The sequence below is a fragment of the Pagrus pagrus genome (assembly GCF_965226575.1).
Source record: "Pagrus pagrus genome assembly, chromosome: 7".
Taxonomy (NCBI): domain Eukaryota; kingdom Metazoa; phylum Chordata; class Actinopteri; order Spariformes; family Sparidae; genus Pagrus; species Pagrus pagrus.
Window position 1 is genome coordinate 17,012,381 of NC_140191.1, and position 17,561 is coordinate 17,029,941.

The 17,561-nt window shown below is 39.8% G+C and overlaps 1 protein-coding gene across 1 annotated transcript in view; it reads left to right on the forward strand.

Annotated features, from left to right (window-relative positions):
* The first annotated feature begins 442 nt into the window (after positions 1-442).
* LOC311259477 (dynein axonemal heavy chain 11) overlaps positions 443-17,561 on the forward strand; it is a 40,916-nt gene continuing 23,797 nt past the window's right edge. The window contains exons 1-44 of the mRNA XM_084356665.1: positions 443-918; positions 1,143-1,286; positions 1,439-1,632; positions 1,753-1,942; positions 2,038-2,137; positions 2,299-2,510; positions 2,717-2,938; positions 3,018-3,185; positions 3,320-3,436; positions 3,537-3,674; positions 3,767-3,882; positions 3,979-4,174; positions 4,620-4,724; positions 4,835-5,230; positions 5,888-6,220; positions 6,666-6,920; positions 7,012-7,181; positions 7,257-7,479; positions 7,608-7,724; positions 7,809-7,895; positions 7,989-8,147; positions 8,378-8,461; positions 8,590-8,748; positions 8,858-8,980; positions 9,534-9,656; positions 10,230-10,454; positions 10,538-10,629; positions 10,718-10,844; positions 10,959-11,111; positions 11,200-11,433; positions 12,446-12,577; positions 12,847-13,007; positions 13,131-13,287; positions 13,385-13,530; positions 13,603-13,719; positions 13,796-13,934; positions 14,076-14,168; positions 14,628-14,822; positions 14,897-14,974; positions 15,064-15,196; positions 15,327-15,454; positions 15,768-15,916; positions 16,666-16,816; positions 16,901-17,032. Coding sequence (XP_084212791.1) covers positions 703-918; positions 1,143-1,286; positions 1,439-1,632; positions 1,753-1,942; positions 2,038-2,137; positions 2,299-2,510; positions 2,717-2,938; positions 3,018-3,185; positions 3,320-3,436; positions 3,537-3,674; positions 3,767-3,882; positions 3,979-4,174; positions 4,620-4,724; positions 4,835-5,230; positions 5,888-6,220; positions 6,666-6,920; positions 7,012-7,181; positions 7,257-7,479; positions 7,608-7,724; positions 7,809-7,895; positions 7,989-8,147; positions 8,378-8,461; positions 8,590-8,748; positions 8,858-8,980; positions 9,534-9,656; positions 10,230-10,454; positions 10,538-10,629; positions 10,718-10,844; positions 10,959-11,111; positions 11,200-11,433; positions 12,446-12,577; positions 12,847-13,007; positions 13,131-13,287; positions 13,385-13,530; positions 13,603-13,719; positions 13,796-13,934; positions 14,076-14,168; positions 14,628-14,822; positions 14,897-14,974; positions 15,064-15,196; positions 15,327-15,454; positions 15,768-15,916; positions 16,666-16,816; positions 16,901-17,032 — 7,089 coding nt within the window. The 5' untranslated portion in view covers positions 443-702. The remainder of the gene's footprint in view (positions 919-1,142; positions 1,287-1,438; positions 1,633-1,752; positions 1,943-2,037; positions 2,138-2,298; positions 2,511-2,716; positions 2,939-3,017; positions 3,186-3,319; positions 3,437-3,536; positions 3,675-3,766; positions 3,883-3,978; positions 4,175-4,619; positions 4,725-4,834; positions 5,231-5,887; positions 6,221-6,665; positions 6,921-7,011; positions 7,182-7,256; positions 7,480-7,607; positions 7,725-7,808; positions 7,896-7,988; positions 8,148-8,377; positions 8,462-8,589; positions 8,749-8,857; positions 8,981-9,533; positions 9,657-10,229; positions 10,455-10,537; positions 10,630-10,717; positions 10,845-10,958; positions 11,112-11,199; positions 11,434-12,445; positions 12,578-12,846; positions 13,008-13,130; positions 13,288-13,384; positions 13,531-13,602; positions 13,720-13,795; positions 13,935-14,075; positions 14,169-14,627; positions 14,823-14,896; positions 14,975-15,063; positions 15,197-15,326; positions 15,455-15,767; positions 15,917-16,665; positions 16,817-16,900; positions 17,033-17,561) is intronic.

Consider the following 17,561-nt stretch of genomic DNA (forward strand, 5'->3'; position numbering starts at 1 on the left):
ATTTGTTTTTTTATATTTGTTTGTCAGTATTAGTTTGATTTTATTCTCTATTATGATGTTGGAGGTATTTCTAAGAGGGGAACATTTAATAAGTTCAGAGTAGGTACAAATTGTGAAGGCAATTGACTCAGTCTTGTTGACATCCCAGTTTTTATTTAATTTAGTTTTAGTTAATTACTGTAACTTTGTCAGAGATTACACTGTAAAACGTCTCATGGCTTGAGAAATACAAATAAGAGCATCCTCTGCAACTGTAGGCCTACTTTTTAATGTTTTTTTGATCTCTTAGGCTACTCTAGGCAACCTGCTTGATATCCTGGTCATCTACAATAATGTGAAATTGTACCAACAGTTGTATAGAAAGAAATGCAATTAAAATCTTCATGACTTACATTGTGAAAACTGTTCAGAGAATAAAGTTTCTGCTAGCTTACTCCACATGTAGCTGCTGCTGGTACCTGGCAGTGATTGAGGATAGGGGCCGTTGCTAAGTAACGGAATGCTGACCCGCCCCCAGGACTGTACAGCTCGCGCCAGTCTGCAGTCACACAGGCATACTGTTTATTAAAGTAACCTAAAACTACTCTTACACGAAGCTAGGAGCTGATTTAGGCTTCAGGAGGTCTCACAAATCAGTTTTCTCTTTTCCGTTTTGTTGGAGGAAGCGCTACTACAGCACGTCATGGTCGCAGGGCAACAATCATGTCCGACGACGAAAGTGTGCCTTCTTTTCTGGAGGACGTCAGAGTGAAGTTTGTCGAGGAAAAAGTTTGTGGGCTGCTGCGACTTCACCGCCAAACATGGGAGAGGAGTGCTGTCAACGAAGAGTTTCAAACACTTCTCAGAGACTTCTTCGAGAAGGAGTCTGTATTATTTTTCTCGTCTTTAAAAAAAGGTTGTCTGGTTGCTTCTAATGAGGTATGGTTATTGCAGAGTCTACAGTAACATTAAGCTGGTAGCTAGCTACATTCGTGTATAACTAGCTTAGCCTATGTGCACTTGATTTGCAGGATAGCTTGTTAGCCAAGCTTTGGACATTTACAGGATGTTAAAATTGATGGATTTAGCATGACAGATTTATTGAATTGCTTGGAAGTGTCAAATCTGTTTATTTAAAATTCAATTCAATTTTTCATATGTAGGTCACACCTGTTGCTCAGAACAAGCAAGTCTATATGCTTAAGAAGGCAGTTGTTTCCATCAATGTTGAAAACTACAGGGAGCTTCTGCTCTTTGGCCTGCTGTCTCCATCACCACTACTGCAGCTGTCAAACACCGTGGAGCAGGTGATTGTTATGTAATAGCTACCCTCCATCACACACCTGTCTCACCAAAAGAAACCCCATCCTATTGTATTTGCTGTTCTTTTGTTATCCAGATTTCTACCTCACTTTTATATGGTACAACCTGGGTGATTCATTATTCGTCTCTTTACAAGGTATGCGCTCCATTGCTGTCAAACAGCAAAAACCATCTAATGTGGCCAAATCTGATGTCTGAGGACGTCATTCGACATGTTGAGAGCATGTGCAGTAAGACGTCTGTTGTACAGGGACAGGTATTAGGGAAAACTGTCCTCCCCATTCCAGCTACAACAGAGTGGATAGAAAATTCATACAACGCCTTCAAAATGTGAGCAAACACACACATTTTGCTTTTGTTTTTAAGAGACTGGGATCTTTGTGTGTACAGGGTTATTATATTTATACATTCATACAGGTATTTACACTCAAAATATATTTTCATCCTCAGGTATAATAACTATGACAGGGCACTGGCCCATGCCATAGAGAGCCAGGTCATCAACTGGACCAATCTGATCCAGAAAATTTTAAAGGAGGATTCATCAGACCTACTTCTGCCAGGCTGTAATCCAGGGCCCAATGCAGAGCTGAAGTTTTGGGCTTCAAGGCAGAGCAATATCCTGAGCATTTATCATCAGGTATGCTCCCCCTTTCCTCCTCATCTTTAGTAAAATAATTATTTGACTTGTTTCCATCCACTCTCTGTTAAAGTGTGTGGTACTGTTCCTTGTAGCTCCAGAGCCCCATTGTTCAGAAGATGGCAAATGTGTTAGAGATGCTGGACAGCAGCTACTATCCAACAATCAAGACTCTAATTGAAAATGTGTTTGATGGTAAGATTAGCCAAATAACTGTACTGTGCTGTAGTTTGCACCAATCAATCAAATGTCAGATGCACAGCTTAATGTGATGACCAAAACATATTATAAATTATTATGTATATGTATATATGATTATTATGTTATGTTTAAGTTTGAAACTGATTTTTCAAAAGCACTTCAAGAAGCCAGGGACATTGACCTCCATCTACAGCCTCTACATGCACAACTGTCTCAATTGGAAAAGGGAGGATTTCCTCACTTTGAGACATTCATTCCTGCACTCTTTCACACTCTCTTCCTTACCTGGACCAACTGCCAATCTTATCAAAGACCAGCACGCATTGTGGTGTTGCTGCAGGAACTTTGCAATCTGCTCATTGAACAGGTAAGAATCCTGATGAAACACCTGTAATAGTGGTCTACATCAAGTGACACATACTTGTGAAATTGTTGCCAATATTATTAGTGACAGTACATGGAATTTTGTCAATTACACTTTGATGGTATGTTAGTCAGTCTGTATTAATCTGACTTCAGTTATTGGCTAACTGTGTGCACAAATTCACAGATTTAAAATCTTTCACCATTTAGGCTTCTACATACCTCTCTGGAGACCTGCTCCTCAGAGAGGATCCAGAGGAAAGTCTACAAATGGTAAATAAGGTGATAAAAGTCTTTAGATGTTTCAGAGACAGTTACCAGACACAGAGGGAGAGGTTGGCCAACCATGTGAAACACGCACCCTGGGATTTCCCATCTGCCATGATTTTTGCACGTTTCAACCATTTCCTTAATCGTATGGTACAGTTGGAGGTGAGATGAGATTTTTGTTTTTGTATTCAGGTGTCAACGGTGAGGTTGTGTTTCCTATTATAAAATGCTATTTTTGCAGGACTTGTTTGAGATTATGCTGGACTTTCAGAGGATGGAAAAACTGGAATTCGGTGGACTTAAAGGCAAACTCTACAGTGAGCATGCTGCTCAGATGTACAGAGAGTTCAGTAAACGCTGCCAAGCGTTGAAACAAAGTGAAAACAGCCCACTTGACCTAAACTCTCAGGTGAAATTATTTTTCATTGGCATTTTTATTACTAATTAATATTTCTGTAAATAGCTACTGCACTGATTCATAATGCACTATTTCACACTGGTGTCCATTATTAAATAATGTTGAATTGTTTACTTTGTCATAAGGATTTTGAAAATGAGTACAAGGATTTCAAAGTGTGGAATGTGGACTTTGAATGCCGCCTTGCCAGCCTTCTGTGCTTGGCCTTGAAGGATTGCTCAGGACTGGAATCAGCATTTAAAGTAAGCAAGACTGGATAATATGATGATGGTAATAAAAGTATTTATAAATAGTCAGTGACAGAGCTGTCAAGTTGTACACCAACATCTTTTTTTCCTTTAGCTGCTAATTATTGTTGGTCCCTTCTTGGAGAGAAAGCAAATTCGACAGATATTCAGTCCCAACTTCCACCTACTGCAGCAGCATTTCAGAGAAGAGCTGGAGAAATGTAAATGTCTGTTTAAAGCCCAGCTCAATCAGGTACTGTAGCAACATGGAATATTATCAAAATGCAGCCAAGGCAAAGTAGAATTTGTCCATGCAACAACTTTTTGTCCATTCTTTCTTTACAGATAGAGAGTGGGCTGAATAAGAACATGGCTCAAACTTCTGGAGCTTTGAAGTGTGCAAAAATGCTCAGAGAACGCATTCAAACACCATGGGAAAAAATCAGATTACTGGTTGACATGTCAGTAAAAACACTAGATGATTTCCAGTGAATACATGAACTACTTACAGACGGATTTAAAATGACAATAGTCTCACAGTTATTCTATATTTCCAGGCCTGCGGGAGGTGAAGAGATGGAGAAGGAGTCCTGCATGTACATGGAGATGATGTGTCTCCTGGACCAGTATGAGGAGGACATTTACTCTGACTGGCGTAATGGTTTGGAACAGGCCTGCCTGATCAACCTGAACCAGCCCCTACTCTCCAGAAATACCTCATCTGGCCTGATCTCAGTCAACTTCAACCCAAAGGTGATTGATGTATTCTTCCCGAAAAACTAGAAAGCACGCATTTTGCAAAGATCCTCCAATAAATATTAATCCAACTTACTGTGCTGTTAGACTGATGTAATAATGTATGACTCTTACTCATGATCTGGGTTTTATTTTCTTATGATAACAATATTTCCAATGGTGCATAACCCAGATGCAAGCCACCCCTTAAGTAGGGTAAATATTTCTTGGCTCATGCAGTGTCTCTCCTTTAAATTACAAGCAAATCTGTTCATATGTTTTTAACATACTGCTGACAGAGTTGGTAATATGTACAAAAACCTAATCATTCTGGCAGAGGGAAACACATTTAATTTGAGTTATTATATTCTCAAAGGATCTCTGTTAGTTGAGACAAAACATTTACCACCACCCCACTGTGAATATGTATATGAGTTAATCACCGTTTCCTTTCACTCCTCAGCTGACTGAAGTCTTGAAAGATGTGAAGTATATTCAGACTCTCAGTCAGATCGAGATCCCTGCAGCTGCAGTGACTGTTTTTGAGAAGCGTTTCATGTTCACAAAGGTAAGAAACAAGCATATTACACTTGAGTTAACCAATATGCAATATGTCTTTCTTATTATCCTTTACATAATGCGCTCTTAAAAATATTTATCCACACTTGTATTTTGTAGTATCTGAGCAGCCTGCAGCTGTTAGCACAATGGTACAACAGGCTAAAGCAGACAGTGCTAGAGGTCGAACTTCCTCTCACCAGAGCTGAGCTGGAGTCTATAGATGTGCAGTTGACAAGAGCAGAGTCTGACCTGACATGGCAGGATCAGGACTGCTGGAGCTTCATCAGCAACACCAAAGACCTGGTCCACGACCTTGTATGTCGAGTCAGCAGAGCGAAGGAAAACTGTGAAGCCATCCAATCAATGATGAAGGGATGGAGCAAACAGGCCATGTTTTGCAGAAAGGACAACAAGAAAGGCTCGCTCATACAGCTGGAAGACAGGGAGGACCGTGTCAACAAGAAGTACAGCTTGATGAAGAAGGATGGAGACTCTATCCACAAGTTGATACAGGTATGTATGGCTGGTTTTATAATACTGTTCCCTATTATTCATAATATATTTTCCATGAATACTGTGTTACTGTACTGTAAGTAAGTAAACACCCACAATTAAAACAAAAAATATTGGCATGGTTTGAAAACCTTTTATCTTATTGTAGAGATATTAATCTTCATAGCTTATAACAATCTTAAGGGACACTTTGATTGTTTAATTACATTTAAATTAATTTCATAATTTGCACTTGTGTTTAACTTTGGATTCAGTATCATAACAAGATAAACCTTTTGGATATAGTCAGTCCAGATTTTGTCTGGTTTCTAACCTACTTTTTTTCTGACATAAATATGATTTTACTTGATACACTGTGTATTGAAAAACGTGATATCTCGATATCTTCAAAACTCAGCAACTCACACCAAAACAATCTAGATGGATAAATAGCACTGCCGGAAAAATATGTATTTTGATCTTGGGGTTAAATGTCTCTTTATAATGTCCCAATACTTGGGGAACCATGTAAATATATATGCCCTAGTTATTCTGATATAGAAAAAACTCTTATCAATCAAACATCAGCATCATAGAAATCAAAAATGATACAAGTACAAGTAAAACATTGACAGTCTTCGTGCTTACCATCTCTCCAAAATCCTACCATTTTCTCAGGAGAATATTGTCCTTTTCCATGCTGACCCTGCCTCAGAAGCATGGCAGTCCTACTTGGAGTATGTGGATGAGATGGTTGTGGAGGGGCTCTTCAGTTACATCAGCCACTCTCTTCAGTTCTTTGTGGACAACATGGAATCATGGCCAAACCAGAAGCCTCTGTTTGAAGCTCAGTTGATGCTGAGTAGCTCCGGAATGGTCTTCCTCCCCTCGCTGGAGCAAGATGCAGGGGACGGCCTCTATGAGCTGATAGAGGGACTGGTCAGAGACGTATTCAAGACTACTGTGAATATCAACAGAGTGGCTGCTCATCTTGGCATGGATAGCTACCAGGTACTGCTGTAGATTTGTATGTTAAAACTGACTGTTGTTTCTCTGTAAATAGGGATGTTTTTCGAGCCTAAGACTTTACCCTACCACTGCAAAGACGTTGGCATCCTGGTGTAATAGATGCAAAATAGATGAATGTATATTGATGGAAGCCACGTGAAATGTTGTCTAAGAGGGGACAGATGAGATAAGAGTAGACTGGGTTGGGATGTTGTGGGGTGTTTTAACTAATTCATCTTATAAAATGCACAAGTATAATTACCTCCAACGAATAGTATTATGTACATTTTCTGTTCTCAGTTCTTAGGTTCAAAATAGCATATTTTTACGACAAAGTTTTGAAGTGTGCTCTCCTATGCTCATAATATCTCTAAAGTCACTACAGTACATTCCTCTACAAATCGTAGATCCTTCTCATGTTATATGTCATGTAATATAACTCTTACAGGATGTAATGGATGACATGCTAGATTTGTTGGACCTGAGACAGGAAATAATGGAGCGAGTGGAAAACGTCCTCAAGAAAGCAATAAATTACCAGAGAAAGTTTGACTGCTACACCCATCTCTGGCAAGATGACAGGGCAGAGTTTCTCAGCCAGTTTCTCCTTTATGGACGTGTACTCACAGCTGAAGAAATGGAGGCTTATGGAACAGACGTACTCCCTGAGAGCCCGCCTACAATCGATAACTTCAAAGAACAGGTAAAAGACTTTTTTAAAATAATGAGCCACATTTTCCCCCTTTATGGCAGGTGTCTCAATTGTGATGCCTGCTGTGGTCTTTATTTTACAGATAGATTATTATGAGGATCTGTATGCTGAAATATCCAAGGTTGAGGACTTCGGAGTCTTCAATGGATGGTTTCGGGTGGATATCAAGTTCTTTAAAGTGAGCCTCCTTAACACTTTAAAGAAGTGGAGCTGGCTTTTTAAAGAACACCTTTTGACACATGTCACTAACAGGTAAAGCTAATTTCTGCATGGCCGTTAGACTAAACTGTTACATCAGTTGTTCTCACTGCATTTTTTCCCTCCCAGTCTCGATGAGCTGCAGAGGTTTGTCCGAACAACAGTTGAAGGGCTTGGACAGCCTGTGTCGAAAGGAAACCACAGTGGCTTGGTGGAGGTGATGAGTCACCTGTTGGCTGTCAGAGACCGACAAGCAGCCACAGACAAGATGTTTGACCCACTTCGAGACACAGTAATCCTCCTGGAACAATATGGAGTGACCATACCCGACCAGGTCTTTTCTCAGCTGGTGGTAAGAAAACGAAAGGGTTAATTATTTTATTATTTTCCTTCCACTTTTAACTTCGAGCTAATAAATAATGTTAAAATGATAATTAATTCACATTCAACCTTTGAGAAGTCAAAATTCTCTCTGTATAGGAACTTCCTGAGAAATGGAGTGCAGCCAGAAAACTGGCCTTAAAAGTGAGACATGAGGTGGCACCCATGCAGAATGCAGAAGTGATGGTTTTACGAAGACGGTGCATGGCATTTGAGGTGACAAGTCACTTTCAGCTTTTATTTCCAGATAAATTATACACAGTGTTGACCAGCATTTAAGTGGTACTTTTAAATTTTCAGGTGAAACAAAGCCAATTCAGGGAGATGTTCAGGGCAACGGCACCCTTCAGTTACAATGCAGCGCATCCCTACATCAGTCTGGAGAAGGTAGGAGTCAAACCATTGCTTTATTATAGGATTAAAATAAAACTGTATCATATTGAACACTTTGGATAACACTTGCCATGCGTCGTTTTCTAGTCTGAAAAAGCAATCCGAGACATGGAGAAAGAGGTAGCGGAGCTGCAGGAGTCCACAAATCTGTTTGACGTTACTATTCCTGACTACAGAGACATCAAGCTCTGCAGACGAGAGATCATGGTCCTCAAAGAACTGTGGGACATTGTGGTATTTGTGCAGGTCAGTACCTTAAAGTATTTTGTATATTTGAATGTCACAATTCTTTAGGAAATAGAAATACAGCTGAAGGCCTCATCCTGCCAATACAATACCCCAATAACTCAATATCTTGACCAGCACTGTCCTCTTGGAGGCTGTCATTGATTCTTTGAATACCCTGTAGCCTCCAAATGTCCCCATTAAGCACCGTCAGCCCATTGACCCCTCTGCATTCGTCTTTATCTATACAGAGCAGTGTGGAAAACTGGACAATGACCAAATGGAGGCAGATAAACGTGGACCAGATGGATGCAGAATTGAGGAGGTTTGCCAAGGTGAGGTCACCAACAGTGCTACATCACACCAGCACATCTCTCCTGCTGTCTTGCTGTCATGCACCATTGCTGTTTGTAACAGATGCCCCTAATAACTAATTATGTTTACCTACCTTCTGTTTGTGTAGGACATACGGAAGCTTGACAAGGAGGCTCGCGTGTGGGATGTGTATTCTGGGTTAGACCTTTATGTAAAGAACCTGTTGACGTCACTGCGGGCCGTGAGTCAGCTACAGAACCTGGCAATACGAGAGCGCCACTGGGTGCAGCTAATTAGAACAACGCAGGTGCGTAAACGAACAAAGCAGGATCCTTCTTTAGAGCAAAGCCTTTTCTCTGGCATGATAGAAATCTTAGACTTTGTATCATGACAGTAATTCTTTTAAATTAAAATAGATGACCTTCACTGTGACTGACAACACCACCTTGGACGACCTCTTGGCTCTGCGGCTCCATTTGCTGGAGGATGAAGTTCGCAACATAGTGGATAAGGCGGTCAAGGAAATGGCCATAGAGAAGGTTCGTCTAAAGTTGTTAATAGATTATGTTCAAGCACATCGACATCAAGAGTATTTTGGTCATAATGACCAATAATATGATAAAATATGTTTTTAGCAAACTTATTATTAACATTCTTCTACCTATACTGTTGCATGTTTCGGCTAAAGATGAATAATGTGCACAATTAACAAACAGGACTACATCTAGAACATTTTACCTTAGGATGTATAGGGAAAAAGTAATGACCAGGAACCAGACAAATGTACATGGTCCATTATGTTGTTAAAACCATATATCTCCAAAGAATCAACTTTGCATGACTTGATTAAACACAGGTTTTATTTGCAAGTTTTTTAACCATGTATTTCTCAGATAATCCAATGGGTTTGAAATTGTTTATTCAGCCTAAGAGGAATGAGAATTGTCTCAGTCAATAATAAATAAAGCTAAAATCACCTCATTTGGTTTTCATTTGCCAGCTGCAGTTAATATATTTGGTTTAGGTGTTACTAAATACTGTTGGAAATACTGTTTGTAGAGACTGATTATCCAATATTATTTTTAATCTCAGGTTGTGACACAAATAAGTCAAACGTGGTCATCAATGGAGCTTTCATATGAAGATCATTACCAAACCTCTGTGCCACTGCTTAAGTGCGAAGAGGAACTTATTGAAACTCTTGAGGATCATCAGGTAAATATTTAAGCTGCTGTTATTGATGCTGGGACTTTATGTGTGACCCTATTGTGTTGAAAAATGCATAAAGGCCGTAAAGCACAAAAAAAAGTTCTCAAGATCAGTTGTCTGTGAGAAGCACTGATAGTAAAGTGCTGAATAGAGATGAGAGTGCAGAAAGGGGCCTCCCCGTCTGACTGTCTAACAGCACAACTGAGAGAAGAGAGGTCCCTATTGAGTCCTTAGATTTATAGCTACTCGAGGACATGGGGCATTGTTGCACTCTGGCGGTCTTTGTACATGTACACCAGATGCATTGGGGGGTTATAGCCAGCAATTAGAAGTCTTGCCACTTTAGTGCCCCCATCTTTGTGTAAACAGACCGTCTCTCTCCCCCACTTTTTTATGGCATGGCATGCTGATGAGGTTGAATATGCATTGAAATTAAACTGACATATGTTATGAAGATAAGGTCACGAAGATGTCTTTCTCTTGCCACAGATTGTGTGGTAGTTTGGTATGTTTAAGTTTTTCATTAGACCAAATCATTTAGGTAGGATGTACTCATGTCTCCTTGTCCTTATCCTCAAGGTTCAGCTCCAGGGCGTCTTTCAGAGCAAGCATGTAGATCACTTCCTGTTCCAGGTAGTGGAACTACAGAAACAGCTGACGGTGGCTGACTCTGTGCTGATGGTCTGGATGGAGGTCCAAAGGACATGGGCCTATCTGGAAAGCATCTTCAAAGGCTGTGATGATATCTGCCAGCAGCTGCCGGCAGATGCACACAGATTCCAAGCGATAGATGCAGAATTTCAGGTCTGCACTAATATGCCAGTCATGTAGTGAAGCAAATTCTGTTGCTGTCATCATTTTAAACATGGATATTTTGATCCTTTTAGGAGTTAATGTTGGACAGCGCCAAGACTAAAAATGTCATCGAGGCAACCAACAAACCTCTTCTGTTTGAGAAGTTAGAGGATCTACAAAAAAGGTTAATTTTTATCTCACTACATACTATTCATTATACTCTCCACAGTTTGATGTTTTGTACTCACTTTTCACATACTTTCTTTTAACAGGCTGGCATTGTGTGAAAAAGCTCTTGCTGAGTACCTGGAGACAAAGAGACTTGCCTTTCCGCGATTCTACTTTATTTCATCTGCAGACTTGTTGGACATTCTCTCTAAAGGGAGTCGTCCCAGAGAGGTACATACGTACAGTATATGTAGATTTTCCTTCATTTTTCTTTATGGTATTTATCCAGTGTCACTATTTCACGTGTCTGTCAAGACAAATTGAATGACTCAGTGTCTTTTGCAGGTAACTGTCCATCTCTCAAAACTATTTGCCAACATGTCAGACCTTGAGTTTACCAAAAGTGAACAGCTGGAAAATCCTAAACTTGCAGTGGGGATGTACAGTAAAGAGAGGGAATATGTCCCATTCCAGACTGAATGCCACTGTTATGGGCCGGTAAGATAAGATTCAGGATCAAAGAATCTGAATTTGCTGTCACATTTCATAAAATAACTGACCTAATAACAGCAATACTTGACAATAGGTGGAGGCGTGGCTTACCTGTCTGGAGGAGTCTATGAAGGAATGTGTCAGGGGTCACCTGTCTGAGGCTGTTTCTGTGTACGAGGACAGGCCCAGAGAACAGTGGATTCTTGACTTCCCCGCCCAAGTGGCTCTTACTGGATCTCAAATCTGGTGGAGTAATGATATGGAGCTTGTGTTTAAAAGACTGGAGGAAGGGTTTGAGTCTGCACTAAAGGACTACAACAAGAAACAGGTAGATTTTAGAGCAAGAGGTTTTTGTAAATATTTAACTAATGGAGACCTTTGTCAATGGACAGTATGTTTCTGAGATCTCTTCTAGTCCTAAATGTTGGGCCAAATATATTTTACAAATTTAGGTGATGAATAATTTGTACATATCTTGTTTATTGGAAGAGGTTTATTGATACAAGACTTATTTGTTGCTACCAAAATTTGTGGTGTGTTGAATTTGACTATTATTTTGCAAGGCATCTGCAATATTTTGAAATTAAAAATAGCCCCTTACGAAACTAGACTCCCATACAACACTACCACAAACTGTCACCACAACATCTCTCTGGATTACTATGAATTGTGTTACAACATCAAGTAAATTATGAATTGACAGATGTAAAGGTGCATTATTGGAATGAAATGTAATTTTAGGAAAAAGTTGCTGCCTTGATTTAATTTCATTTATACATGTATTATATGTACAGGTACACTGTATACATTTAAATGTAAAGATAGTATTACATTATACTGATTTGTGTATATTCTGTGACTGAAGTGGCAACTGATAAAGACGATGGACACGTTTTCCATAACGCCATCATAATGACATGAGAGTCATAACCTGAGCTGGATTTGTTGAGCCTTGTTGTGAGCTATGCTCACAGCTGTATTATCACTCTTGTCAGTTTCATCAGCACTATTTAAGGTTAGCATGTCCTTGGTTGCTGTTTGAATAATCTCTCACTCCCTTGACTGTGCTGCACTGATTGGATCTGCTGTCATACACGACCAGTGACAAATGCAAGACATTCAGTGATGTTTAGTCAAAACAAGACAAGACTTCTTTTGATTGTCTTTAAAGTCCAAGTCCTTGATTAGTGTTTGCTCAAATTCTCCACATTGTCCACATTCATACCGACTGTGTTGATCTGCATGGATTGAAGTTTTGACTTTGAATCATTAACAATACAACTGAGACAGGAAATTTGAACCAAACAATGTTAAATCAGATTGTGTAACCCCTCCTCCAGATTTCTCAACTCAACTTGTTGATTGCCATGCTACTGGGAGAGCTGAGCTCAGGCGACAGGCAGAAGATCATGACTATATGCACTATTGATGTCCATGCCAGAGACATTGTTGCCAGCCTCATCGCCCAAAAGGTAATGATAATTGAATCATCCCATAGTCAGCATTTCCTTTTTGTGCAGTTGAGCTAATTCATTATAACAGATTTTACTCAACATAAATGTATGTAAAGCACATGAAGAATTTATCAGCGTGATTGTTGTGTTGCTTCTCTCAGGTTAAAATGTAATTTATTGAAAAATCACAGTTTCAGTTCAATTCTCAACTTGCAACACATGCAGCAAGTAAAACATTGAAAACATCTCCTTTAGCATAGTTTAAAAGCAGCCACCTTTGTTCACAGGTCACCACCTCACAGTCCTTCCAGTGGCTTTCCCAGCTCCGACATTGCTGGTATGAGAAGCAGCATCACTGCTTCGTTAACATCTGCGATGCTCAGTTCCTTTACTCGTATGAGTACCTTGGAAATATGCCACGTCTAGTCATCACTCCCCTCACAGACCGGTAATTTAGCTGCTTATCAGTTTTCAGTCTATGTGCATAAAGTTTTGCTATACTTGCTACATTCAGCATTGCTAAACAGCAAATTTGTGTTTCTCTGTGTGCTATTGCCATGAGCGTATATAGGTGCTACATCACCTTAACTCAGTCACTCCACCTGACCATGAGTGGGGCCCCAGCAGGCCCCGCTGGAACAGGGAAGACTGAGACCACTAAGGATCTTGGCAGAGCCATGGGCGTCATGGTATACATCTTCAACTGTTCTGAACAGATGGACTACAAGGTGTGAAATTAAGCAGAAAATTCATTGTTATTCGCTTTAGTCAGTCTTTGTCTTCATTAAATGTTTAAATGCTAAATTATTTTTTGATTATGTTTAGTCAATTGGAAATATCTACAAGGGTCTAGCCCAGACTGGAGCATGGGGCTGCTTTGATGAGTTCAATCGTATCGCTGTGGACGTTCTGTCCATTGTAGCAGTGCAGGTCAAAACTATACAGGACGCCCTTCGCGCTAAGAAGAAAAGGTAAGCAATTGAAGTCGTGTACATGAATCCTTGAGAGTGAGAAATTAGTTAACTCCCTATACATTCCCACAGGTTCCTGTTCTTGGATAAAGACATTGTCTTAAAGCCCTCTGTGGGGATTTTCATCACTATGAACCCTGGCTATGCAGGCAGGACAGAGCTACCTGAGAACCTCAAGGCTCTTTTCAGGTGGGATACAGATTTGGCTTATAGTGTGCTTTTGCTCAGCATGAAGTTCATTATGCACTGTTGTGTCTTGCTGCAGACCCTGTGCCATGGTGGTGCCTGACACTGAGCTTATTTGCGAGATAATGTTGGTTGCAGAGGGCTTCCGTGGTGCTAAGCTTTTAGCCAAGAAGTTTATCACTCTGTACACTCTCTGCAAAGAACTGCTCTCCCACCAGGTAGGAGAAAAGCACTTAAACGCACTATTCTTATTGTTGGATTATATCAGAGAGCATTAATATTAAATCAGGAGAGATGTAACCATTTAATAAATCTTAGCACTTTTGTATGATACGATTTGTCTCTCATTTGCCTATTAGGACCACTATGATTGGGGTTTACGTGCTGTCAAGTCTGTTCTGGTTGTAGCTGGGGCACTGAAAAGAAGAGACAAGAGTAGACCAGAGGATCAGGTGACTTACATGTGCATGTCATCCCACAGCCACAAGTGGAAGATGCACTTTCTTTTTTTAATACCTTATTTTTATTGATTTTCTATTACAGAGAAATCACACACTCACAAAAAAAGAAAAAAACATGCATGAAAAGATCTGGATTGCCCTTTTTCCATAAAACCACAGGCCACAAGATCTATTCCTGTGGCAAATTCTGCTGTTCATTCTCTTGTCTTGACTGTGATTTATTATCATTATTATCTATTTCTCCCATTTCTCTTGACATAGTTCCTCTTGAATATTTATCCAATGAGTTAACAGTAGCATATCATATATTTTGTTCACAATTTTCAGCCATTCATCTTTCGTTAGTGGTTCTGCTGTGTACCATTTATTGAGTATCATATTCTGAAATCTTCTATTCATTATTTGTTGATATAATATAGATAGTATTATAGAAGTATACTTTCTCTCCAGGTGCTGATGCGTGCACTGAGGGACTTCAACATGCCTAAAATTGTGACAGAGGACGTGACTATCTTCTTGGGACTGCTAGGAGATCTGTTCCCATGCCTGGAGGTGGAGAGAGAACGAGACTGTGAATTTGAAAAGGCCGTCCGAAAGACCACGGTGCAGCTCCGACTCCAGCCTGAGGAGACATTCATCCTTAAGGTTTGAGATGAAATGGTGTATACCTGCTTGAAATAAGAATGAAAGAATCTCTTTCTAAACATTTATTTTGTCAGGTGGTACAGTTGGAGGAACTCATGGCTGTGCGTCATTCTGTCTTTGTTCTTGGAAATGCAGGGACTGGGAAAAGCCAGGTTGGATTTTAAAGCCTTAAAAATTGTGAAAATGAAAGCAAATATTTTTTGTAAGATACACCAAATGTCAGATATTTATTTTTCAATAGATTTTGAGAGTTCTCCATAAAACATATGTAAACTTGAAGAGGAAGCCTGTGTGGAATGACCTCAATCCCAAAGCAGTGGACAGAGATGAATTGTTCGGCTTTATCCATCCCGTGACTCGAGAGTGGAAAGATGGTAAACAGAGCTGGTTTTGAATGACAATAACAAAATTAGAGCACATGTACAAGTGCTAACACATAACAAGTGCAAACAGTGGTTATATCTGGTAATCTCAGTTGTTTGTGTTCTTCAATCTCTGCGCAAGGTTTGTTTTCATCACTGATGCGGGAGCAAGCAAACATCTCCCACACAGGACCTAAGTGGATTGTGTTGGATGGAGACATTGATCCGATGTGGATTGAATCACTCAACACAGTGATGGATGACAACAAGGTACCTCCCTCCTGTTCACTCATACACTATTGTACAACACATAGCAACCAAGGTGGTATAGATAGAAAAAGATGTTCCTTTTCCCCTCCTTCAGCAATCACTTCCTGGAGTGTGTGTACTTGGAGGTCTTTTTCCAGAGTGATGAATCATGTCACAGTGATCTTGAGCCTTTGAAATATTCTAAAGCAACTCTGTCAAACCTGATGAGATATGAAGGTGTTTTCCTTATCGTTTGGGTAGAGTCTTGTCCATCATGTTGACCATTCAAATGTTGTGATATTTGGTACCTTTAATCCTTAATAACATCTCTCAGGTCCTGACTCTGGCCAGTAATGAACGTGTGCCGCTCACCTCCTCCATGAGACTGGTGTTTGAAATCAGTCACCTAAGGACGGCTACTCCTGCTACTGTGTCCAGAGCAGGAATTCTCTATGTGAACCACCAGGACTTGGGCTGGAACCCGTGAGTCACACAGTTGATATTAAAGCGTTTTTAGGTTTTCAATGCAATGGTGTTTTTGTATTATCTTCTGTGTCATGTGTTGTGCCTCAGAGCTGCAACAATTAACTGATTAATCTAGTGTTTATCAAAGTTTTTACACTGTGTACCACATTAGCAGGTGCTGTGGGTGCTTCAGCAGGTGGTTAAGTAGCACCTAGCGTACCCAGTTCACTGTTTGGTTCAACATCAGTTTCAAGAGGGCAGCTCAAAGTATTCTCCCCATACTTTGCACTTCTCTATTATTATTTTAGTTTTAAATTCTGCAGTATTTGCTAGTATTATTTGTTTTTAAATTTACTTATTTCATTTTCAAAAAAAAATTGTTGGATTCCTACACATACCACGGTTTGAGAAAAGTGGGATTTATTGATTAGTTAAGAACTATTAAATTAATTGCATTTGCCCGGTTAGAATAATCATAAAAAATTTAAATTCAAATGTGATTATTTTTACTTCCTCTGACAGAAGTATACAGAATTTATTTGGATGGTGTATAAAATAAGACCTTTGAGGACATCAGCGTGGGTGTTGGTGAACACTGATATTTTTCTCAATTTTCTGACAGTTTATAGACCAAACAACTGACTGACATCCCCGTAATCCAAAACAGATAAAAAATATTTTTGCAACAATTCTTTTTCTCTGAAACACTGGTTCAGATCCTGATCAGGTGAGCACAGATTTAAACGATTCCCTGTGTTGTTGCTCAGGTACGTTGCCAGCTGGATTGACCAACGCGAACGGCAGACAGAAAGGGCCCACCTCACCATACTGTTTGAAAAATATGTTCCACGTTGTCTAGAGCAGATGAGGAAAACCTTCAAGCCCATCACTTCTGTCCCAGAAAACTCTATGGTGCAGGTACTCAACACAGAAGCATGCACAGTGGATTAAGTTCTCCTTTGGTATGCATGTAAAGTCAGCAATTATTTTCTTATTGTTCAGACGCTCTGCACTTTGCTCGCCTGCCTTCTGACACCAGAAAATATCCCATCTGACTCTCCGCGGGAGCTCTATGAGACTTACTTCACCTTCGCCTGCATCTGGGCTTTTGGTGGGGCCCTGTATCAAGACCAGGTATTACTTTGATTACTTGATTTAATTCAAGCAGATGAAATTGAATTCATGGTTGTAAATGATGTAGTATTGTATGTATGAAATATAATGTAGCTACTATAAGGACAGTTTGAGGTTAGGGTTAGGGTTAGGGTTGTGTCCTAATTAGGCTCGTAAATTCAGGCCTTGTTCCTTGACATAACAACTGTCCCTTGACAGAAATTTAGAAAGTATTTTCTATAGAAAATTGTGTAACTGGGCATTAATGTTACAGGCAACGTCAAGGACTGTTGCACATTGTTATCAATACTCCTGGTGATAGTCCACTTAGTTATCACTCCACTCACTCCAGGCTTTGTCTTTGTTCTTCTGTCATAAAGATATAAATATAGGCTAAGGCATGACATGGGGCCTTTTGTTGAGATGACCTGTCAAGAGTGTCAAGTGACCAAGAATAAGATGAGCTCAACTGTCAATCATTAGAACTAATTGTGGAGTTGTCTATTGAAATGATGTGAATTAATATATGATATTATATCTTCTGTGATTT